The sequence below is a fragment of the Carassius gibelio genome, chromosome B22 (assembly GCF_023724105.1).
Source record: "Carassius gibelio isolate Cgi1373 ecotype wild population from Czech Republic chromosome B22, carGib1.2-hapl.c, whole genome shotgun sequence".
NCBI classification, from domain to species: Eukaryota; Metazoa; Chordata; class Actinopteri; order Cypriniformes; family Cyprinidae; genus Carassius; species Carassius gibelio.
This window is the reverse complement of record NC_068417.1, coordinates 1,462,617-1,487,430: the sequence shown is the minus strand read 5'-3', so window position 1 is coordinate 1,487,430 and position 24,814 is coordinate 1,462,617. Positions and strand designations below refer to the sequence as shown.

Sequence of the window (24,814 nt, the reverse complement as noted above, 5' to 3'; positions counted from 1 at the left end):
CTAATTCTCCATGGAACTGATGTCATTCCACTACCTCATTAGTCAGTGCAATAATGTAACCGCTCTTGAGCCCTTTGCCACTTTTATCATACTTAATAAGCTTTTGTTTTTGCACTAATAATCTTTTATCTGCACTGTTGTTCACTTCAATGATTTGCACTCTATCTGACAACTTGAACTGGAACTTGCTGGATCCTCTTCAGTTTGCCTACAGAGCAAACAGGTCTTTGGATGATGCAGTAAACATCGGACTGCATTATGTTCTGCAACACCTAGACAGACCGGGGACTTATGTGAGGATACTGTTTGTGGACTTCAGCTCGGCCTTTAACACAATCATCCCAAACCTCCTCCTGCCCAAACTAACTCAGCTCTCCGTGCCCACCTCCGTCTGTCAGTGGATCAACAGCTTCCTGACAGACAGGCAGCAGTTAGTTGAGGTTGGGAAAATACACATCCAGCACCGTACAAGCACCCCAGGGCTGTGTTCTCTCCCCACTGCTCTTCTCCCTGTACACTAATGATTGCACATCCAAGGACCCTTCTGTCAAGCTCCTGTGCACCACTATCTTTGAGGACCTGAAGTGGGACATTCACATTGACTCCATTGTGAAAAAGGTGGATGAATGATCAATTATTTAGCCAATATATTTTATTAATGTATTGAAGGCCACAAAATTATTAGTTATTAGGCACTGTAGAATGAATTCGTTATAGCCTTTAAAAAAAAAAAAAAAACACTCCCTTTTTTCTGGTTTTAAAAGCAAATGAAAATAAAGTGCACACAATTATTACTGAAGAACAGACAAAGAACAAATATACCTGTGCAATTACATTTACTGAGCCCCCCTTCTGAATGTCCCCTTTACTCTGTTCGCTGCTCCTCGGCGCGTTGTGTCAGTGAGTCACGTGACGACACAACAACGACTCACAGCAGAGCAGCAGGAGGGGGAGGAGTAGCAAAGTGGGCCAGGATGTGAAAGCAGCGTTTATTCAGGATTGTAGAGGTAGAAGACACGAGCAAAGTATAATGAACAGATGAGAGATATTTAAATTAAAATATCGATTAAATTCCAATTGTATCAATCCGATACCAATACCAGTGTTGGCATCGATACTATCGATATTTAGATCAATCCGCCCACCCCTACTACAGAGGGTAGTCCGGACTGCTGAGCGAATCATCGGTACAACCCTCTTTTCTATTCAAGAACTGTACTTATCCAGAGTGAGCAAAAGGGCTGGCAAAATCACTCTGTACCCCTCACACCCAGCACACTCCCTCTTTGAACTGTTGCCATCTGGTCAACGCTACAGAGCACTGAGCACCAGAACGACCAGATACAGGACAAGTTTCTTCCCTCAGGCAATCCATCTTATGAACAGCTGATAATAACTGTGGAACACACTACACTATTTATATTTATATACACACACACTTATTTATCTAACACACAGACCTAACGTACACTTACATTTTTTGCACATTATATACATGTACAAGGGGTGTAACGATACGCGTATTCGTATTGAACCGTTCGGTACGAGGCTTTCGGTTCGGGACGCGGTACGCATTATGTACTGAACAGTCCGTTAGACTAATTAATTACATTTGGAAAATAAATAAAAAATTGTGAATTATAATGATATGCGTTCAACCAGGTATCCCAATAACCCAAACAACGTAACAGGCAACGCCCCTGACACCCCCAAAGAAGATTTTTTTTTTTATGTTAGGCTACTCAGTCAGGCGCTCGCTCACTCAGTACGCGCTGAAGGCTCGTTGCAAAATGGCCAATGCATTTAACAGACCAGAAATAGAAGATCCTCCAATAACCAACAGGTCTGGTGTTTGGGTGCACTTTACCAATCGATCAGGGCATCCAAACAAGCACGGAAATCAAAATGGACTAGTACCGTACTGTGTCGGAATTTCCTGAGCAGTACGATACAATTAACAGGCCTGCACGTTATTAGATAGAAGAACTGTTATAAATAGAACATATGCACTGGCAGTTTTGAAAACTCCACCTACTTTGCTCTTGGCATAGTGCAGCACAAATCGCGTTGTATCTGAAGGGCAATGCTGAGCCCAGGATCCAGTGCTGCGCATACCACGTCCTGTGTGAAAGACCCTTTAGCCATTTTGCAACGAGCCTTCAGCGCGTACTGAGTGAGTGGAAAACGCAGGTTTTAAGAACATGCTTAATGTAATTGAGCCCCGTTACAATATTCCTTCACGAGCCCAGACCGTAATTCCTGCTTTGTTCCAAAAAACATAAGCCCTATAGAGAACCAATTGAGTAAAAACACACTCAATATAAAGAGTTATAGAGTTCCATATGAAAAGTTACATCTTTGTATTTGTTCATAACTACTACAACAATATAACATTTAAATTTTTTTTATAAGGAGCTGTTTTTGTTTTATACAGTATGCTGCTAAGACAACACCATAGAAGATGGGTAAAGAATAGCTCCATCATTGCTCAATGTAAAAAAATACAAAAAACATACTTTGTTAGTTTTAATAAATAATTTTTTTTTAAATCAAGGAAATTTATCTGCCAATTTTTTCTTTTTGCTGTATCTAAAACGTACCGAACTGAACCGTGAATTTTGTGAACCGTTACACCCCTAACATGTACATACACACATGCTCAATGTAATATACCTGCCATACATTGTCAATTTGTATATTGTCATTGCTTACCCACCTATTTGTATTTTTTATTCCTTATTGTGTTTTTGTTCTTTCGCTGTTATGTCGCACTGCGGAGCTTCTGTCACAAAAACAAATTCCTCATATGTGTGAACATACCTGGCAATAAAGCTCATTCTGATTCTGATTCTGAAACTTAAAGGTCACTGTTGAGTTTTCCACCAAAATAAGAGCCTGAGGACTTCATTCTAAAATAAAAAAAAAAATAAAACACAGCATTGTAATTATGGTTTAGGATTAAGTACTGTACTTTAAAATGCAAAAATTAATAATCAAATTAAATAATTATTTTACACTGTGATTATCATTCAAATCTAATATTGGCAGATAAAAGTAGTAGCTAAAGCGGTTGTTTGTGTAATTGTATGTATATCTTAATTAGTTGTGTTCTCTCTTCTACAGGTTAAACTGCATCAGTATTACAGATGAAGGTTGTGCTGCTCTGGCATCAGCGTTTAATTCAAATTTCAGGGAGCTGGATCTGAGCAGGAATCAAATAGGAGACTCTGGAGTGACAGAAATCTCCAGTCTGCTGAGAAATTCACAGACACTACAGATACTCAGGTCTGAATTTGGTCAATCTAAACATGAATCAATGTAAAGCTCCAGCTGATCTGTAAACTGACGCTGTGTCACAAGGAATGGCTCAGTAATGTGAAATTGGTGTGGATATATTTATAAAATATTGACAAAGAGATGGATTTTTGGAAGTGATGGGAAATGTTAATATCCTAATGGTGTAATAAATGTTTTTGTAATTTATTTCTTTATTCTTTCTGAAGACTTTCAGACTGCAGTATCACTGAAGAAGGTTATTATACAGTTGCAATCAAAAATGTCAACCCCTGTGACCTGCAGGACAAGTATTAGAGAAAGTTTGTTAATACACTTTTGAGTGATTCTGAGAACGTAACATTGATGAATCATGATGAAATTCTAATTGGAGACTGAACTGGCCACTCATCTACATTCTATGACTGATCCCTGAACCAAGCAGAAGTAGATTTGGATGATGTACTTTGTGATGACTGTCCTGCAGGAAAGTCCATTGATCATCAGCTTCAATCTTTGCCCCAAAAGCATCACAATTCTTGTCAAAATGGCCTGATACTTCAAAGAATCCATGATGTCCTTCATAATGTCATGGTTTCCACTTCCTGCTACAGTAAAGCAACCCCATAACCCATAGTTTCATCACAACTTCCCTATACAGATGGGTTCGTCAACCATAACTCCTTTCAATTTAATTCAATTCAAGTTTATTTGTATAGCGCTTTTTACAAAACAAATCGTTACAAAGCAACTTTACAGAAAATTATGTCGCTACAATATTTAGTAGTAGCTAGTAGTTTGTGCACATTTGACAGGATTTTAGAAAAAAATAAAAATAATAATAATAATACAAGATGTAGTCAGCTAGACAATGAACTATCAATATTATTAATTAAGTTAATATATGATTCAGTCACACATTTAGCAATAATTGTTAGTTCTGTTTGTTTATTCAGGGTTAGCATCATCTGGGGTCCTCTGAGGGGTCAGCATCATCTCTTCTCAGGTTTTCTGGATCCAGACGGGAGCTTGTGTAAATCCTAGTTACATCCTGTGGCGAAACATAGAAACAAAATACAGACATCATTAGCATAGCTGCTGATCCAACAAAGTAAAATTAGTTTAACCCAGAGATATGAGAAAGAGATATGTTTTTAATCTAGATTTAAACAGAGAGAGTGTGTCTGAACCCTGAACTTTATCAGGAAGGCTATTCCAGAGTTTGGGAGCCAAATGTGAGAAAGCTCTACCTCCTTTAGTGGACTTTGCTATCCTAGGAACGACCAAAAGTCCAGCGTTTTTTGACCTTAGGGTGCGTGATGGGTTGTAACGTGGTAGAAGGCTAGTTAGGTACGCAGGAGCTAAACCATTTAGGGCCTTATAGGTAAGTAATGATAATTTGTAACTGATACGGAACTTAATAGGTAGCCAGTGCAGAGACTGTAAAATTGGGGTAATATGATCATATTTTCTTGACCTGGTAAGGACTCTAGCTGCTGCATTTTGGACTACCTTTAGCTTGTTTATTGACGAAGCAGGACAACCACCTAGAAGTGCATTACAATAGTCCAGTCTAGAGGTCATGAATGCATGAACTAGCTTTTCTGCATCAGAAACAGATAACATGTTTCGTAGCTTGGCAATGTTTCGGAGATGGGAGAATGCAGTTTTTGTAACATTGGAAATATGATTTTCAAAAGACAAATTGCTGTCTAATGTAACACCCAGATTTCTGACTGTCGAGGAAGTAACCGTACTTCCGTCTAGTTGCAGATTGTCTACAAGATTCTGTGTAGTGTTTTTTGGTCCAATAATTAGTATCTCAGCCTTATCTGAATTTAATTGGAGAAAATTATTTGTCATCCAATCTTTTACATTTTTAACACACTCTGTTAGCTTAGATAATTGGGAAGTTTCATCTGGTCTCGTTGAGATATATAGCTGAGTATCATCAGCATAACTGTGGAAGCTAATTCCGTATTTTCTAATAATATTACCAAGGGGCAACATGTATATTGAAAACAGAAGGGGACCTAGGACGGATCCTTGTGGCACTCCATATTTTACTGATGATAAATGAGATGACTCCCCATTTAAGTAAACAAAATGGTAGCGATCGGACAGGTAGGATCTAAACCATCTTAGAGCCTGCCCTTGAATACCTGTATAGTTTTGTAATCGATCTATGAGTATGTCATGATCTATGGTGTCGAATGCAGCACTAAGATCAAGTAAGACTAGAAATGAGATGCAGCCTTGGTCTGACGCAAGAAGCAGGTAATTTGTAATTTTAACAAATGCAGTTTCTGTGCTATGGTGGGGCCTAAAACCTGACTGAAATTCTTCATTAGGATCATTTTTATGCAGGAAGGTGCTCGATTGAGCAGACACAACTTGTTCTAAAATTTTAAACATAAATGGAAGATTTGAAATAGGCCTATAATTTGCCAGTACACTAGGATCTAGTTTTGGTTTCTTAATAAGAGGCTTGATAACCGCCAGCTTGAATGGTTTTGGGACGTGACCTAAAGATAACGACTTCGGCTACAGGTAACAGCTCTTTCAGTAATTTAGTGGGTACAGGATCTAATAAACATGTTGTTGGTTTAGATACAGTGATAAGTTTATTTAGCTCTTCCTGTCCTATGGTTGTAAAGCACTGCAGTTTATCTTTGGGTGCGATGGATGAAACTGAAGTGTTAGATTATGTAGAATCTACATTCGCTATTGTATTTCTAATGTTATCTATTTTATCAGTGAAGAAATTCATAAAGTCATTACTATTTAACTTGGTGGAATATTTGAATCAGGTGGCGTCTGGTAATTTGTTAACTTAGCCACTGTGCTAAATAAAAACCTTGGATTGTTTTGGTTATTTTCAATGAGTTTGTGTATATGCTCTGCCCTAGCAGGTTTTAGAGCCTGTCTATAGCTGGACATACTGTTTTTCCATGCAATTCTAAAAACTTCTAAGTTAGTTTTTCTCCATTTGCGTTCAAGACTACGAGTTACTTTCTTGAGAGAGTGAGTATTACTGTTATACCATGGTACAGTACATTTTTCTCTAACTTTTTTCAATTTGATCGGGGCAACAGCTTCTAATGTATTAGAGAAAATAGTGCCCATGTTGTCAGTAATTTTGTCTAATTCATGTGTATTTTTGGGTACAAATAGCAGTTGAGATAGATCAGGCAGGTTATTTGCGAATTTTTCTTTGGTGGTTGGAACAATAGTTCTGCCCAGACGGTATCGCTGCGACATATAGTTAATATCAGTTATACGCAGCATGCACGATACAAGGAAATGGTCTGTAATATCATCACTTTGAGGTACAATATCTATAGCAGTAAGATCGATTCCTTGCGATATAATTAACTCTAGTGTATGATTAAAACGATGAGTGGGCCCGGTGACATTTAGCTTGACTCCAAAGGAGTTTATTAGGTCAGTAAACGCAAGTCCTAATGTATCGTTTGCATTATCAACGTGAATATTAAAATCTCCCATGATTAGCGCCTTCTCAACTGTAACTAGAAGGTCTGAGAGGAAATCTTCAAATTCTTTTAGAAATTTTGTATACGGCCCTGGTGGTCTATACACAGTAGCCAGAGCAAGAGATACATTAGATTTCTTTTAAATGTCTGACAGAGTAACATTTAGCAGAAGTATTTCAAAAGAGTTAAACCTGTATCCTGTTTTCTGGGTAACATTGAGAATATCACTATATATTGTTGCAACACCCCCGCCACGACCAGTCTGACGGGGCTCATGCTTATAACAGTAGTTTGGTGGAGTAGACTCATTTAGACCAAAATAATCATTTGGTTTTAGCCAGGTTTCAGTCAAGCAGAGTAAATCAAAACTATTATCTGTGATCATTTCATTTACAATAACTGCTTTTGGTGCGAGTGATCTAATATTTATGAGCCCAAACTTTAAAAATTGTTTTTGTTCATTTACTTTACATTTTTCTGGTTTAATTACGATAAGATTTTTTCTAGATCCTACATTATATTTATATTTTGACCTCACTATTCGGGGAACAGACACAGTCTTGATAGTTTTTACAGCGCAAGTACTTTTAGCATTTAAGCGGGTGGAACAAAACTCATCATAATGGTTATTTGAGAATTGTCTTACTAGTCACATGGAGCGAAGTGTCCTGGAGATGTTGTCAGAGAGAAGCTCCGCTCCGATTTTGCTGGGGTGTAATCCATCAGCGCGAAACAGTCTAGGACGCTCCCAGAAAAGATTCCAGTTATTAACAAATAGCAGTTTCTGTTCTTTACACCATGACAACAACCATTCATTTAAAGCAAAAAGTCTACTGAACCTTTCGTGTCTTCGTCGATACGTGGGCAGTGGTCCTGACACGACGATCGTCGCCGCGGGCGTCGTGCTGTGAACCGTCTCGATCAGGCTCCTGAAGTCCCTCTTCAGCGTCTCCGTCTGCCACAGCGTGGTGTCGTTAACCCCGGCGTGAAGCACGACCGCTCTGGGGCTCTTGTCATCCTTCAGGATCGCGGGTATCTGCGCAGAAACATCGAGAACACGAGCACCAGGCAAACAATGAGTGTGCTCTTTACCTTCGGCTAACGTAGCAATTACGTGTCGGACGATGGAGTCTCCGATGATCACAGCGTCGCGTCCTGTTTCGCGGAGGGGAGTGAAGCGGTTCTGGATGGAGATCTCGAAGGCAGGAGGGGGAGAAGTCGTCGCCCGGGACCCGACTCGCGTCCTCCGCTGTGGATGCACCCAGGGTCCGTGGTGTCCCGGCGTCGCAGTGAAGGACATCTGGGAAGATCGCGTCCTGGGTGCACCGGGCCTGCGCATAGAAACACACGGAGTAGACATGGTGGGACTGTTAACAGCACGCTGTATACTTACCCCGGACTTGTGAGCGTCAGCCCGGGATGATTCCAGCGCGGCTCTCCGCTCTCTCAGCTGGGCCTGCCTCTGTTCCAGGTCGCGAATCTGCTTCCCCATGGCCTCGAGCTCGAGCTGCACAGAGTTGAGACATCCGCCATTAAAGCAAGTAACAGTGAGTACAGCAGTGGTAATGTGTGTGAATAGAGTATTAGCAATGTAAGCACAGTTAGCAGCAACCACGCTTGCTGATGCTAACTGGCTAAAAGCTAATAGCGGACCCGGGAGATCAAAATAAAACTAGTGATAGCGAGGCGCTCTGATTGTTTTTGTTGTAGAATACAATAGAAGATATATTCACACGTTATATAAATGGAAACGATGATGTATAAAATTGATTTTTAAGTTAAAAATAGTCAATGAAAAGAATATAGTGACGGAGCTCAAACGCAGTACAGCCGTCAACAACAAACAGGAAGTGACGTCCTTTCAGGAGAGTGAGAAACCTAGGAGAATTAGACCCTTCCTGTCAGAGCAAGCCACCCAACTTCTTGTCCAAGCTCTTGTTCTCTCCAGGCTCTGGATAAAAATGTCTGCAGAATGATTCAATGTAAATGGAGATGGTGTTCTTCTACTTATGAGCTTTGTCTTTTTTGAAGCAAACATACCGCTGATCCATGGGTCCAAAAAGTCACATCACTCCATAAAACATTCTTACAGAGCTCCACAGGTCTACACAAATGAATTTTAGCAAGTTCAAGTCGTTATTTTGTTCTTCTTGATCAAGGGTGGTATTCTTCAAGTCTCAACATGAAGGCCGTACTTGTCTAGTGTTCGTCTTACACACTGCATTGAAATGGTTTTCTTTCTTTCATCAGGTCATCTTGCAAGTCTTTGGCTGTACATTGCAGGTTTTTCTCAGTTGCTCTGATTAAACATTTTATGATATTGTGGTTTTTCTTCAACACCCTCAAAGGTTTTCTGGTATAACACATTTTAATCTAAGGAATAAGGCTGAGGGCTGTGTCTCTAGGAGCTTTCAATGTCTTGGAAATCTTCATATAGTCTTAAACTTTCTAAAGTAATTAAATTATTTATTCTCTATAGCTTCTCTATAGCTTTTGCAAGATCTCTGTTGACTTTGCCATTTTTGCTTCAATCTCTGAGGGTTGAGTAATTTTGATTCCAACTGTAGGTTATAATTGTGGAAAATTAAAACTGCAAAAATGTAAAATTGCATTTGTTTGTTTACGTTCACCAATATATAACTTTACCCCGCTTTATTGTGAAAAGAGTTAATTCAGGCCAAAATTCCCGTAGTGCATCTCTTTTATTTTCTTCATTCTATAACATGTACTTGTGTGACAATGTGTTATAATGAAGAATAAAATATTTTTCTAATAGACTTTCAGACTGCAGTATCAGTGAAGAAGGTTATAGAGCTCTGTCTTCAGCTCTGAGATCAAACCCTTCACACCTGATAGAGCTGGATCTCACAGGAAATGATCCTGGAGAATCAGGAGTGAAGCAGCTCAGTGATTTACTACAGGATCCAAACTGTCAACTCAAGACACTGAGGTGAGACCTGATGAAATAATGAAAAATAAATGATATGCATGTGTATTCTATCATTTGACTAATATAGTATAAAGTATAGTATAAAGGTATAAAATTTGTTGCATCAAAAATGTTCAAAATGATCAAAATATTAGAGATCAGATGTTGCAGCTGCTGCTGTTTTGACGATAAATGTCAGCACAGATTAGTTGTATTAAAAATTACAGCTTAATCAGACATTTTGGGTTACTAGATGTGCTGGTGTTCAGTAGTTTGGTGTCTCAATAAACATATGTGATTGTGTTATTGTGGACATTGCTCATAAAAATATTCAGTATGATATTATCCTGATTGTTTTGATGAGACTGAATGCACTGTACATTAATTTCCATCAAGCTCAGATTCAAAACACTGTAGATCTACTACAGCAGATCTATGAAAGACCACAAACATGTGATGTGTGTGAGGAGAGGATCAGTGATAACATACACACACACACACACACACACACACACACACACACCTGTCTGAACCTGCAGTTCCTCTCATAATGAGCAGAATTACTGTAGCATCATCAGTTAAATAACACTATCCAGAGTAGGGGTGGGCGATGTGTGCTAAAATTCATATCACAATATTTTACACTGTCTAGGAGATATCTATATTATATTGTGATATGAGAAAAGAAAATGACAAGCAAAATATTTTAACCTTACATAACTAGAAAAAGTGAGGCCTGTATTATTTAAATTAAATTAAACATTTTGTGTTAGAGTTGGCCAGTGGTTCCCAAACTTTTTCTGCCAAGCCCATCTTTTGTAGAGAAGTTTGTAGTTTAAAGCCCCCTCCCCCGCCCACCCTCTTTTTTTATTTTTGGAAGGTCTCTTATACTGAACAAGGCTACATGGTTCGCGCCACATCCACAGCAGAAAACATCACTGAGTTCTATTTGCTTTTGTCAAATCGAGCCTCTGGTGTAGACACTTAGAGCAGAAGCATGCATCGTTCATTTATATTTCTACATGACTCCCTGCAATACAACTCTTGATTCATCAGTCGCTTCATCTAGTGGTCTGTTATTGATACAACCACAACTGATAACTGAGCGCTAATGTTGAGTCATTAAAATATGTCAGATTAATATTTTGTGTTCAATTATTTACTTATCAGGAAAGTGGCCGCTGGGAAATTATACAAAGTAGTCTTAATCACCCTGCAGAGGTTTATTTTGTAAAATAATCTGCTGACTGTACACTGTTTCTCAGTTTGGGAACCACTGGAGCAGGTGATCTGTGCTCTATTAGTTTGGTCTGTTACGATGCTCTGTGTTTGATTACTAATGTCTGTGTAGCACACAGAGGACAAAAACATTCAGCCTTGACTCTTTATAATCATTTGTGTTCAAATTTGCAAAATGTATTAAATTGAACAAAACTATATTAAATGCCAAATTTGAATACATGAATATATAACGGTATACACGGTGTAGCAAAATCCACATCATGGAACAACATAATACGGCTAGTCACTTTCTTACCCGCCCCTAATCCAGAGATGTTCTGAACCCAGATCATGTTCTCTGTTAGTGGATCAGCAATCCAGTGTTTGGTGAATTCTGCTACATAATAATAGGAAGACATCAAAAGATCAACTAAATTTATCTCTATGAATGCTTAGCTGTCACAAGCTAGTTGTCTCTTTGCTAACTTTCCTCGTCTCCTGTTTAAAAACCAGAAATATCTTCAGATGCTTGAGAATCATGATCTAATGAGCTTCTGCCCTTGAGTTTCTTTTAAATAATTTACTTTTGACTTTTATCTTTCTAAAAAATATTAGTTTATTTAAATGTTCAACTGTTTAAACTTTAACTAGAGCTTTTCATTACAAACAGTGTTTGACAATCTTTAAATGCTTTGTGATGTAATGCACATTGAACTGATTCCAGCTTCATCTTCTCTTCTGCAGGTTTTTGGGTCCTTCTGCAGATGAAGGCTGTCAGTATGTGACTAGAATTGTGGGTAAAAACCCGTTACTCCAGCGAGAGCTGAATCTGAGTGGACGTAAACTAGGAGACACAGAAGTGAATCAGATCTCTTCTCTACTGCAGGATAAACACTGTACACTCAACACACTGAAGTGAGTATCTTACATCATTTCACATGTTACATGACTAGTAATGTTACAATCGTCTATTTTAATTCTCATTTGAGTCAGACCTCACGTTATAAAACTTGGAAGAGCCAGAACATTTTTAATATAACTCTGATTATATTTGTCTGAATGAAGAAATTCATATAGATCTAGGATGTTTTGAGGGTGAGTAAATCATGGGGTAATTTTCATTTTTGGGTGAACTACCCCTTTAAGTGCACAGGGGTTGGAGAAAACAATGTGAACACATTAGAAATAGCCAGTATTTTATTAATGTGTTTCCCATCGTTTGCCTTTAATACAGCTTAGAATAGATTCATACAACTTTTGAATAGACTTCAGTTAAATTTATACTCTAACTTCTGCTGTGACTGCTGAATGTGTTCATGTTTACGGACTACAAACTGAGGATTGAAGATTTAAAGAAAATAATGTATATGTGTGTATATGTATGTATGTATGTTTCTATATTTAAATGTAATTTCATAAAGGCAGGGTCAGTCTGGTTTCTGTCACTTCTGGGGCTTGATCGTCCAGGCTTCCTCTGGGACAATGGCCAGGGTTTTTTGGCCAACTAAGTCTCTGATTTTAGGTTAGAGGAGGTTATGAATGAAGGAGGTGTTTCTCTGTGTCTGGAGAGCATCAGTGCCGTGAATCATTTCATAAAGTTAGAGACATTAATAATAATAGCTCAGAACTCACTTTCAGACAGCAGCGAGTGTTTGAAATAACTTCTGTTTGAGATCTGATGTGGATTTTGATCACCTTACAAGGCAGAAATATTTATAAGAGATAAAGACTATGCACACTAGCCATTAACATTACCATAGTAAACATGGTAAGATCGCTTAAAGAAATCAGACGTCAGCTTCTCATTCAGATGATCACAATAGTGTATTATTTAGTGTAGTGTATAGTAACATGTTTTATCGGTCCTAACTCGTCTACGCTCCATGTAAATTTTTAACAAAGCATACAAACAAACGTCTGCTTTTATCATGTTTGTTTTGTGATCGTGCTGGTTCCAGTGAATTATCTATTATTCGTTTTCTGATAACTTCTTTGTTGGTGAAATGATGGAGTTTTGTGACGTTGTTCCAGAGAGGTGTGTAAAGGGTGTTTTAATGAAGCACTGAGGAGTTTCTGATCCGACGGTGGAAACACAGCGCGATTCTGGGCTCGGTGCTACAGGTCTGAATAATTATGAGACACTGACACGTCATCGAAGTATTATAGTCCTTTGACACATCACAAACTGTGACGTCAATGTGGCGTGGCACAAAAGGGGGATGGTTCAAGGGCTGTTCTTCTAATACTTTCTACCACCAACCAGCAACAATGTTGGTATTAAACCCCACTTACATAAAGGTAGCCGACTACGCCACCTAGGTTGTTTACGAAAACCTAGGACCCAAGTTCACCCAATTCAATTATTGACTGAGGGCCGTGCACGATTGACACTCAACAGTAGTAGATTGAATTACAAATTTGATTACCATAAAATCAGGATGAGATAGATATTAAAACAAATATTAAAAAGATGCAGTCCTCAGCACAGTCCGATATGTCTTTATGGTCAACCAAATGAATGTCCAAATGAATGGTAGCAGTGCCCACTACCCAGTCTAGTCAATTTCCAGCGTTGCACAAACCCTCCTTCACTGTCCCACTCATCTCCAAAACAGTTGTACAACCGGGGTTACTCTGCTAGTCAACCGCTGATGCACTCAACTCCAAACACACGCCGACTCACTTGTCTCCATGAGCTGCGCCTGTGATCGCTCTACGTCTTCACAACACTTCAAATCACGGTTTTCTGCACAGCCATAAAATGTTCGGTTATCACTGCTCTTGTGTTCCTTCTCAGATGCCAGCAACGGCACACAACACTTGACAGGGCGTCGCCTTCCACGTAGTGATGCAATCCAAACGAGACACCTGTCAATCTCTCAAGCACGGCCTTAAAGGGCAACAGTCTCCACCTCTTTTTGTAACCAACGTGTTAAAAGAACAAGCAGAATAAAAATCACATGATTAATGGACCAATCATATGCATTAAAATGTAGATCAAAAGTGCATTCATCTCAATAGTTCACTCCCATCACATCAACACCATGTAGATTTTAAACCTTGAAGACAAAAATATTGCAAAAATCTCTAAATGAACCAGAATTGTCCAACAATTAAAATGAATGAATACTAACATTGTCTTCTATGATGTGCAACACAAAAACCTCTGATACAATCTCAGAAAAAGTAGTCTGGGGTTTCATGACCCTTTAAAAACTAACTTTTCATTACCATCACTGACTGTTACCTTGTTTGAAGCACAATATATTACATTATTCATTTAGCTGACACTTTTATCCAAAGTGACTTACAATTGCTATATATGTCAGAGGTCGCACGCCTCTGGAGCAACTAGGGGTTAAGGGTCTTGCTCAGGGATGCATTGGTGTCACACAGTTGATTCGATCCCGGGTCTCTCACACCAAAGGCATGTGTCTTATCCACTGCGCCATCACCATATGTATTTGTTGATTTTTATATAAAATGTATATGTTTGTGTAAGAGAGACATGTAAAATAAGTTGTTGTGTGGTCTAAACATTTGAAAGTTCTGCTAATACAGCAGGTCAAATACACAACCCAATATCCAATCATTTCAGTTAATAATACCAAAAATGCACAAAATTTCTCTTTCATCCAGTGGGACAGAACTGTTTTCATTGTGTTTATTAATGGGACACAACAGAATAGTTCTGTGCTGCTGTATCAGAACACATTCATAGTGTTTATTGATGCTTCATATAATCTCTCTGTCATCAAACCCAGATTAATGAATGTGTAACACAACTGAACAGAACCGGTCCAGACTGGGCTTTATTCTGTGCAGGCATTGCTTCTTCAGTCTGACCTGTTTCAGAGAAATATTACTGTACTTCACATCTACACACACAGACAAACCTACAGTTTTATTTAGATGTGCAAAGTTGAATCTGTGTAGCAAAGCTGATCCAGTCACTGGACAGAGCAGAGCGAATGCATTTATGTTTTAGTGATGTTCAGACCAGAATCAGTTTAAACACAAATACACAGCAGTCAGGACTTTTATTTTAGAAAATATGTTCTTTTTTAGACAAAAGATGAAATAAGAATTATATGATAGAAATAAAAAGATTAAAGATTTTAACACCTTTTACACAAGGTTGTTTGGAATTAAAAATTAATTGTGTTTCTATCAAGAATCAGGAGAAATTGTACATAAGTGATGAGAAGTGTAAATTATTTGATTAAATGAACAACTTATTTGTTTTGCTGTTTTGTAGACCAAATTGTGGAAAATTATCCAAAGGTAAAATTCAGACACACTTCCTGTTTTTTGTTTTATCAAGACATTGTGATTTTATTAAACTGTTTTCTTCTATCTCCTCTCTTTCTCTCAATGTAGGTTAAGATGCTGTTATTTGACAGATGAAGGTTGTTCTGCTGTGACTTCGTGAACATAACGTGTCTGATTCATTGTGTTTTCTCTTTCTGTCTTCAGTCTGTTTTATTGCAGTATTACAGAGAAACAGTGTCTCATCCTGACTTCAGCTCTGAAATCAAACCCATCACACCTGAGAGAACTGAACCTGAGCAGGAATAAACTACTAGGAGACTCTGGAGTGAAAAACCTCAGTGATCTACTGATGAACACACAATTCAAGCTGGAGAAACTAGAGTTAGTATCATTATACTCTACAGCAGTTACAGTCAGATTAAAGATTACTGTTTACTTTCAGGAAAAGGAAACGAAAGAATGTGAAGTGTGGCCAAGTCTAGTGTCCCATACTCTGAACATGTGCCCTGCATTTAACACACACACACACACACACTGTGAACACACACACACACACACCATGAACACACTCAGTTTTAATGTTATTTTTAAGTAGTTCTGTGGTTGTGTCATGTCCGCTGTCTGATCACCCCGTTCTTCGGTGTGTGTGTGTTTCTGTATATGTCTGCATTTCCTGTGCACATGGTGTTTTGTTTTTGTTTTGATCATTCGTCTTGCACCTATCCATGGCGTTCCTCCCTCCTCCTCATCACTACAGTTTCCGCTTCTAATTGTTTAACTCTGCTCACCTGAATTCAATGTCTGTTCATCTTCTGCTCTATTTATTCCCGTCTGTCGCGCCTATCGGTGCCAGATCGTTGTTTGCCAAAAGTACCGTGCAGCCATACTATCAGATCCTGTCAAGCCTTGCTCTGTCGTGCCTTTTTGCTGCTACTGGTTTTGTTTTGTTTTTCTATTTTTCCCCTCCCTCATTTCCTAAACCGGGCACCGGCATTCCTCAGAAGAGTTTCTGTTTGCTCCGTCACTGGCTCTCTCGTGGCTTCCTCCCCTCTCCGCTCTCTACGCGGCCGCGCCGTTGGGCGCCCCCTGCCGGGTGTTTATACAAGGACATTGAAGGCTCTTATTTTTCTGTTGGACATTTTTCCTCATTTCCCGGCCTGTTTTGTTCGTTGGAGGGAGTTTTTTCTTTTTTGACTTTTGAATAAATTGGTCTATCACTGTAACCTGCATCTGTGTCCAGTTGTGTTCCTGACAGGTTGATTCTGTATCTTAATCTACTTACTCTTTTTTTCTTCTGTATTTCTGTATGGTCATATAATAAGGTTTTTGGCAATGTTTTATTAATTATTACACTGTATGGTGTTAACACATGATGAATTACTCACACATGAACATAACGTGTCTGATTCATTGTTTTCTCTTTCTGTCTTCAGTCTGTGTGGATGCAGTATTACAGAGAAACAGTGTCTCATCCTGATTTCAGCTCTGAAATCAAACCCATCACACCTGAGAGAACTGGACCTGAGTGGGAATCAAATAAGAAACACAGGACTGAATCACTTATGTGACGTACTGAAGAATTCACGCTGTAAACTGGAGAGATTGAGGTCAGTAACATTCACAGACAAGAATCAAAATGATGAAAATCACTTTGTTTAACTCTTATGTGCTGTTCAAGGTATTTTGAGACCCCAAATGATGTCTGCTGAAATAAAAACAAATGTTCCCTTTATCTAAATGACATGAGACTTTGTACGGTTGTCAACACTTGGTAGATCTACAAATAGAAAATTAAATTAGATTGATATCTGGTTGTGTGTTAGTGTGAAAAAAGTCTCTCTCTGGAGACCCACATTGAAATGAATGAGGAAATGATCAAATCAATACTTTCTCTTCTTAATTTATCAAATAAAATCAATAAATCCACCACAATTCAGACCACAAAATACATGAAAGTGAAGTGCACAATGCAGAATGATTAAACTCACAGATAAATGATGTTACATAATTAGTCAAAATGTCACAACACAGATAACACACACACAGTCTGAAGAGGAGACACCAGCACATCCACGATGGAGGAAAAACACACAAGCCATGTTATCCCCATTAATCACAATTAGGAATGAGGGTCTTTTATAAATTGAATTTTACATAAAAAGCTATTTTTATATAAAAACATATTTTAAAATATATTTTTAATTTATATATATTTTACATTTACAAAATATCATAAATCCTTCAAAATCTACATAAATGTAGAGTAAAAACATTAATAAATGACACATTTTGTAACAAAAAGTCCTTTTGTTGGCTGTGTTCTCTGGAGAGCCCAAACAGCACGAGTGTCATCCCCAAACGAACAGCACATAAGAGTTCAACAAAACACTTTATACTCAATATCTCATGATGAATGTGTTCACATTATATTTGTGAAAGATTCTTCATCTTAATGATTTGTTTGTAAGATGATCTCTCTTCCTCTGTTTGTCTCTTTCTAGTCTTCGTTACTGTGACATTACAGATGTTTCTTTGACAAACACAAAAGCTCTGCAGTTTCTAAAAGAGCTTGATCTGAGATATAATATGATTGGAGACTCAAAGCAAAAGCTCATTGATGTGCTACGAGACTCAAACTGTGAACTGAGGTGAGTAAACTTCACTTTGTGATATTAAAGAGATTAATTTACCTCTGATATGTGAACAAATATATACTTTCAAATATTAGTGAAAATAGTTGATCAAATGATCAAATCCAGCCGCTTGTTATCACAGAATAAACCCGACAGGGTGATCAGGACTTGTGTCCTCCTGAAGAGACTTATTCTGTGATAACATCCGGCTGCATCTGCATTATCACACTTATTATATGCTTTCTTGACACACAAGTGAAGAATTAGACACAATTTAGATTCAGCTAAACACTTCTGCTCAGTGAGCAACAACTTGAACAACAAGACACACTTTGAACAATGTCTCCTCAAGTCTACTATTAACAGGAATCTCCTGCGGTTTGGTTTGAGGGTAAATCCAGTCAGTAACTGAGGCACAAGCTAATAGCAGTTGTGTTTGAATGAAACGAGTGAGAGCGCGGTGCTGTGATACGAGAGAAGTCATAGAAACGCCCGACTCAAATACCGTATGACTGTGTGTTATTCTGCTGCTAATGACACACACCTAATGAAGAACACACCTCCGAATGTCACGACTGACCAATCAGAATCCAGTATTCCAGCGAGCTGTGCAATCATTTCACTTATTTACTGAGACCAATACAAACATGTTTAAACTAGAGGACAAACAGCTTTAACTAGTGACACATTAAACACATTTGTGTTTGTTCCTTGTCATTTATTATATTTGGTGTACACTCGTTAGTGTGTGTTTCTCTTTTCATCTTCTAAATGTATTATTTTTAAAACACAAATATTGTTTTATTAATACATATTCAAAATCAGGTATTGTCAGTAATTAATCTGATTACAGGACTTTAATGCATAATTTCACTCAAAATATAAACAAAACAAAAATGGTGATTGAAATGTTTGTACTTTATTTAACTAAATATACTTTATAATAAACTTTATGTGACTTAAGTATAGTAACTATTTTGTACTTTATTCCACTGAACTCTGATGATCTTCTCGTTTCACCTTACAGAGTAAATAAAGTCCCTGATAGAGTTAAATCACCAGAAGCTGATGAATGCTGTATCTCATAAAGTGAGGTGATCTTGAGAGGAGCAGTAAACATCAGCTGAAGATCCACAGAAGAGCTTCACTACTGTGTCTATGAGGAGAAATAAATGTGTGATAAATGTGTAAATGTGATCCATACAGGTGAAGAGACTCAGACTTTACAATCAAATAATGCAGCATGTGTGTTAGAAGCATGATATTGAATGATTAATGTTGCTTTAGTATTCAAGCAGATGATCATTGTGTTTAATGTAAAGCTGGAACAGAGGAGGAAGAAGCTCAGATGATTCTATTTTACTTTATATTTAGTTGTGTGTCTGTTGTTAATGTACATGTATCCAGTATATAGTCTTTGTTCTGTGGATGGAGTCTCTCCTTCATCAAATCAACTAAACATTTTCACAAGTTAACAGCATTTATGTCTTTCACTCTCCTCTAAATATACAAACACATTTACTCTTTTTAACACTTTTATATTTTCATGTAAATAAAATGCCACATACAGTTAAAAACAAGTGAAAAGTTTACTTGTCTGTTTTAAGTATTATTAAACTGTTTTAAATAGAGGCTAACTTGTAGACATGAAACATAAAGCATAAATAGCTAATGCATAATAACAGAAATGTTCCCATTATATGTACAGCAGGTTTTTTTTTTTTTAAGGTTTCTCAGTTAATATATTTCTAAAGGTGCTGTACTTTCTTAATTGCGCCGCATGAGTAGTTGTTGGTCAGAGATGTTTTGGAGCAGAAGATCTGCAGGATTCTGGAGGTTCATCATGTGGAAAGTTGATAGTTAGGTAAAGTGCTTCTGTCGTTCTCTAACATTCAGATCTGTAAAGTAAGGTGGAAAGGACACAGCTCTGATACAGAGTCATTCTAGTGTTGGACCTCCACATATTGTTCAGTGTTATAAAGCTGTTTCTGCTCTTGCTAATGCGTCTCTTGATGTCATTGTCTGTCCTCCATCATGTCTAATGATGAAGCCCAGGTCTACAAACTCCTCATTTATACAGAGGTCTGCTCCTGTACTTTAATTGCTGAGGGGTTTGAGGTGTTCAGTGTTATCATCTCTGTTTTCTGCTTGTTGATCTTGGAGTCTAGTTGTCTGAGTCCAGATGTTTTCTCTGGTGAGGGTGTAAGAACAACAGCTAATCATCAGTGAAGTCAAGATCTTCTCTGGATAATGCTAGACTTAAACAGACAAACACTTCATGAGTCAACTGTCAGCTTTCCTCACAAGAGAGAGCTCAGACTCAGATGTTGATAAAATAATCTTATAATATTCATACACCTGATAGGTGAGTATCTAGAGTACAGTATGCTCAGTGTGTAGTGTGTCATTCAGGATTTCGTTTGGATAGAAATTAAATCCAAGCAATGGCCATTTAGTTTTATTAATGAATCTAAATGGAACCGTCAAATGGTCAGCAAATGAACTTAATGAACTTTGATGCTTGAGCAGCAAATCAGCATATTAGTATGAGTTTTATTTTTCAGGTAGCGAGCAGGACAAACAACTATGACTGGGACTGTCATACACGCACTGTAAAAACATCGAAATTTTTAAGTCAAATTAACTTAATATTTTTTAGTTCAATAAAATATATATTTTTAAGTGTCTGTTACCATACACTGTAAACCCTATTATAATAAAACGCTGTGAATGTTTAGAGTTTAGTTGTCGTGTTTCTGCTCGCTGTTGTGTGGAGAACGCTTCCACAAAAGGAGTTCATTCAGAGACACACTTCATGAGGATGGGGGTAAGTGCAACAGGACGTTAGTCATTGAAGCAGGATGGAGTTGGCTTCTTTGGGACTGGAATGATGGTGGTAGTTTTAAACATCCTGACTCAGTGATATGTTGAAAATGTCTGTGAAGACATCAGTGAGCTCTGCTGCACAGTCTCTCAGTACACGCCCAGGGATGTTGTCAGGACCCGGAGCTTTGCGTGCATTGATCCTGCTGAAGGATCTCCTCACGCTGTCTGGGGTCAGCGTCATCACCTGGTCGCCGGGAGGAGGTGGAGTCTTCTGTGCAGTGGTGCTGTTTTGTTGCTCAAAGCGAGTGAAGAAGGTGTCCAGCTCGTTCAGCAGAGAGATGTTGTTGTCACAGGTCCGTGGTGGGGGCATGTAGTCCGTAATGGTCTGTATCCCCTGCCACAGGTTCCTAGTGTCTCTGCTGTCGCTGAATTGATGAGCTATCCTCCTAGAGTGCTGTCTCTTAGCCTCTCTGATGCCACGGGACAGGTTGGCCCTAGCTGTTCTCAGGCCCACCTCATCTCCAGCTCTGAAGGCAGCATTCAGTGTCTTCAGGAGTCTGTAGACCTCCCCTGTCATCTACGGCTTCTGGTTGGCCCGGACAGTGATGGTTTTTGTGACCATTACATCATCAATACACTTATTGATGTAGGCAGTGACAGTCTCTGAGTACTCCTGGAGGTCAGTGGTATTATTGCATGTGGCAGCCTGTTTAAACATGTCCCAGTCAGTTGTGTTGAAGCAGTCCTGAAGAACCTCTGATGATCCTTCTGGCCACACTTTAATCTGTTTGTAAACTGGTTTGGCGACTTTAATGAGTGGTCTGTATGCAGGCATTAGCATAACAGTGATGTGGTCTGAAGCTCCGAGGGGGAGGGCTTTGTAAGCTCCTCTCTGTGTGGTGTAAACAAAGTCCAAAATATTATTACCTCATGTTGGAGAGTTAATGTGTTGGTGTATTTTTGCAAACACACTCTTAAGGGTTGAAATGGTTGAAATCCCCAGCTATGATGAGAAAAGCATCAGGCTGTGCTGTCTGCTGCTCACTGATGTGCTGGTACAGTTCATTTAGTGCGTCGTTCCTGTTGCTGATGATGTTGAACGGGGTAATGTACACCGAAATGAGCAGTATAGCAGTGTGTTTATTCTTCCACTTTTTAATTTTTTAATTTTCTTATTTACATTTACATTTACATTTAATCATTTAGAAGACGCTTTTATCCAAAGCGACTTACAAATGAGAACAATAGAAGCAGTCAGGTCAACAAGAGAACAACAACAGAATACAAGTGCCATGACAAGTCTCAGTTAGTCTAGTATAGAACACATAGCCAGGTGTATATAATTTTTTTTTTTTTTTTTTTTAATTAAATGAAAAAGACAAGAAAAGGAAAAGTACTGGTGTTAGTAGGTTAAGTGCAGGCGAAAAAGATGAGTCTTTAGATGTTTCTTGAAAATGAGTAAAGACTCAGCTGTACGAATTGAGATTGGGAGGTCATTCCACCAGCTGGGCACAGTCCAGGAAAAGGTCCGTGAGAGTGATTTTGAATTTCTTTGGGATGGCACCACAAGGCGTTGTTCACTTGCAGAGCGCAAACTTCTGGAGGGCACATAAGATTTAACCAGTGAGTTTAGGTAAGTTGGTGCCGTGCCAGTGGTCGTCTTGTAGGCAAGCATCAGTACCTTGAATTTGATGCGAGCAGCTACTGGTAGCCAGTGTAACCTGATGAGGAGAGGAGTAACATGAGCTTTTTTTGGCTCATTGAAGACAACCCTCGCTGCTGCATTCTGGATCATTTGCAGAGGCTTGACAGTACATGCAGGAAGGCCCGCCAGGAGAGCATTACAATAGTCCAGTCTGGAGAGAACAAGAGCTTGGACAAGAAGTTGGGTTGCTTGCTCTGACAGAATCAAGTGGACAAGTAGTAGGATGATTAGACAGGAGAATTTTGGAGACGTCCATCTCTGAGAGTGGGGAGAAGGAGGATAAATAGTGTGCATCAGTCATTGTGAAGTTTTCCTCAGTCTGTGGTGTGGAGAATTGTTCACTGATGGATCTTGTCTTATTTGTGAAGAAAGCTGCAAAGTCGTCCGCTGTAAGAGTCGATGGAGGAGGTGGAGGTGGCGGATTAAGAAGAGAAGAGAAAGTCTTGAATAGTGTCCGAGCGTCACAGCAGCTGTTAATTTTGTTGTGGTAGTAGGATGTTTTAGCTGTAAAGACATTTGCAGAGAAGGAAGAGAGGAGAGATTGATACACACTGAGGTCCGTAGAGTTTTTTGATTTCTGCCATTTCCTCTCTGCAGCCCTGAGTTTAGAGCGATGTTCACGGAGAACCTCGGACAGCCAGGGGGCAGATGGGGCAGTGCGTGCTGGTCTAGACAACAGTGGGCAAAAGTTGTCCAAGCAAGATGTTAAAGTGGAGCAAAGAGTGTCCATAGCACTGTTCGTGTCCAGAGCAGAAAACTGAGAGAATGGTGGAAGAGAGGATGAAACCACAGCAGATAGGCGAGATGGAGAGAGTGAGCGTAGGTTCCGTTCGAAAGGTGACCTGCGTTGGAGTGTGTGCCACTTCAGGAGTAAGTGCTAGGTTAGCAGTAATGAGGAAGTGATCAGAGGTGTGCAGTGGAGCAACTGAAGAGGTGTCCACAGAGCAACCACGCGTGTAGATGAGGTCAAGTTGGTTGCCCGATTTGTGAGTCGCTGTAGTGGACACTAGCTTGAGATCAAATGAGGTGAGCAGAGTTTTGAAGTCAGCAGCCTGGGGTTTATCTAAGTGGATGTTGCAGTCACCAAGCAGTACCAGAGGAGTACCATCTTCAGGAAAGTTTGATAGCAGCACATCCAACTCCTCCAAGAAGTTTCCCAGTTGACCTGGAGGACGATAAATGACCACAAAGTGGATTTTAACAGGGTGGGTTACAGTAATGGCATGTGATTCAAATGAACCAGTACCTGTAGGTGATGGCTGAAGTTCAAATTTCCATTCTTTGGATATAAGGAGACCCGTACCTCCACCCCTCCCAGTGGTACGAGGAGTGTGGGAACAAGTGAAATTAGTAGAGAGGGCTGCAGGGGTGGCAGTATCTTCAGGTTTGATCCAAGTCTCTGTCAGTGCCATGAGGTTGAGACCGGAATGGGTAGCAATAGAGGAAATGAAGTCTGCTTTGTTAACTGCAGACTGGCAGTTCCAGAGACCAACTTGAATAGAGAGCATAGTAGTAGAGGTCAGAGGGACATGGCATAGGTTTGTCAGACAGGCCTTCCTGCGACGTACATAGCGTGCTCTCCGAGTGTTAGTAGTGATAGTAGAGATCTGAAAGCACAAAGTGACTACAAGTGTAAGATATATTTGAGAACAAACTATACAAAGAGTGGAAAAAAAGAGAAAAGCAATACTCAGGTGCCCTGTCGGTGTCCTTGCTCGGTGGAGTCGTGCAGGTAGAGTCGATTGTCTTTACACTCATCGGTCTTCACACGAGGGTTGCCACGACTTCTGCCGCGGTGAAACCTAGTGCTTTGTATAAGCCTGATTACCTGTGATTGAAGTCAGCTGGACACGCCTCACTATTTAGCAGATCGAAACCAGGCAGTCCCGCGATAGGCAAACGCAAAACCAAGCGCCACTTTCAGCACGTATTAACCACGGTAAGACACACACAATTTAAACCAAAAAACTTTCCTAGCAATGATGATCACACACTAGTCTGATGAGAAAACAAGACAAAACACTCACAAGCTGCTGTCCTTCTATGTTGCTCGACTGTTTCTTCTGACAAGTGCTTTCCAAACAGCTAATTAAGTACTTTCACTGGCTTTGGCCACGCCTCACTATTTAGCAAATCGAAACCAGGCAGTCCCGCGATAGGCAAACGCAAAACCAAGCGCCACTTTCAGCACGTATTAACCACGGTAAGACACACACAATTTAAACCAAAAAACTTTCCTAGCAATGATGATCACACATTAGTCTGATGAGAAAACAAGACAAAACACTCACAAGCTGCTGTCCTTCTATGTTGCGCGACTGTTTCTTCGGACAAGTGCTTTCCAAACAGCTAATTAAGTACTTTCACTGGCTTTGGCCACGCCTCACTATTTAGCAGATCGAAACCAGGCAGTCCCGCGATAGGCAAATACAAAACCAAGCGCCACTTTCAGCACGTATTA

General features: G+C 39.3%; 2 protein-coding genes across 5 annotated transcripts in view; one reads left to right on the top strand and one right to left on the bottom strand.

The window, feature by feature from the left end:
• The window catches only part of LOC127987560 (uncharacterized), a 1,055,570-nt gene that overhangs the window by 507,741 nt on the left and 523,015 nt on the right, over positions 1-24,814 (top strand). Inside the window, exon 37 of the mRNA XM_052589928.1 lies at positions 15,394-15,570. Coding sequence (XP_052445888.1) covers positions 15,394-15,570 — 177 coding nt within the window. The remainder of the gene's footprint in view (positions 1-15,393; positions 15,571-24,814) is intronic.
• Positions 3,964-16,245, bottom strand: LOC127987598 (uncharacterized). 4 transcript variants are annotated; one of them, XR_008161258.1, is made up of 4 exons: positions 15,978-16,245; positions 8,161-8,274; positions 7,414-8,098; positions 3,964-4,324 (listed from the first exon to the last, which is right to left on the bottom strand). XR_008161258.1 is itself a non-coding variant. In XM_052589970.1 (3 exons), exon 2 carries the CDS (start codon positions 8,257-8,259, stop codon positions 7,417-7,419), a length of 843 nt encoding a protein of 280 aa, XP_052445930.1. In that variant the 5' UTR covers positions 8,260-8,274; positions 15,978-16,245; the 3' UTR covers positions 3,964-4,324; positions 7,414-7,416. The 4 variants fall into 4 exon arrangements, 2 of the variants coding, with proteins under 2 accessions (XP_052445930.1, XP_052445931.1); XR_008161259.1 differs by having other exon boundaries at positions 7,414-7,803; XM_052589970.1 differs by having other exon boundaries at positions 7,414-8,274.

Coding starts and splice junctions, on each gene's coding strand:
- LOC127987598 (XM_052589970.1), bottom strand. CDS start 8,259: ATGGGGAAGCAGATTCGCGACCTGGAACAGAGGCAGGCCCAGCTGAGA.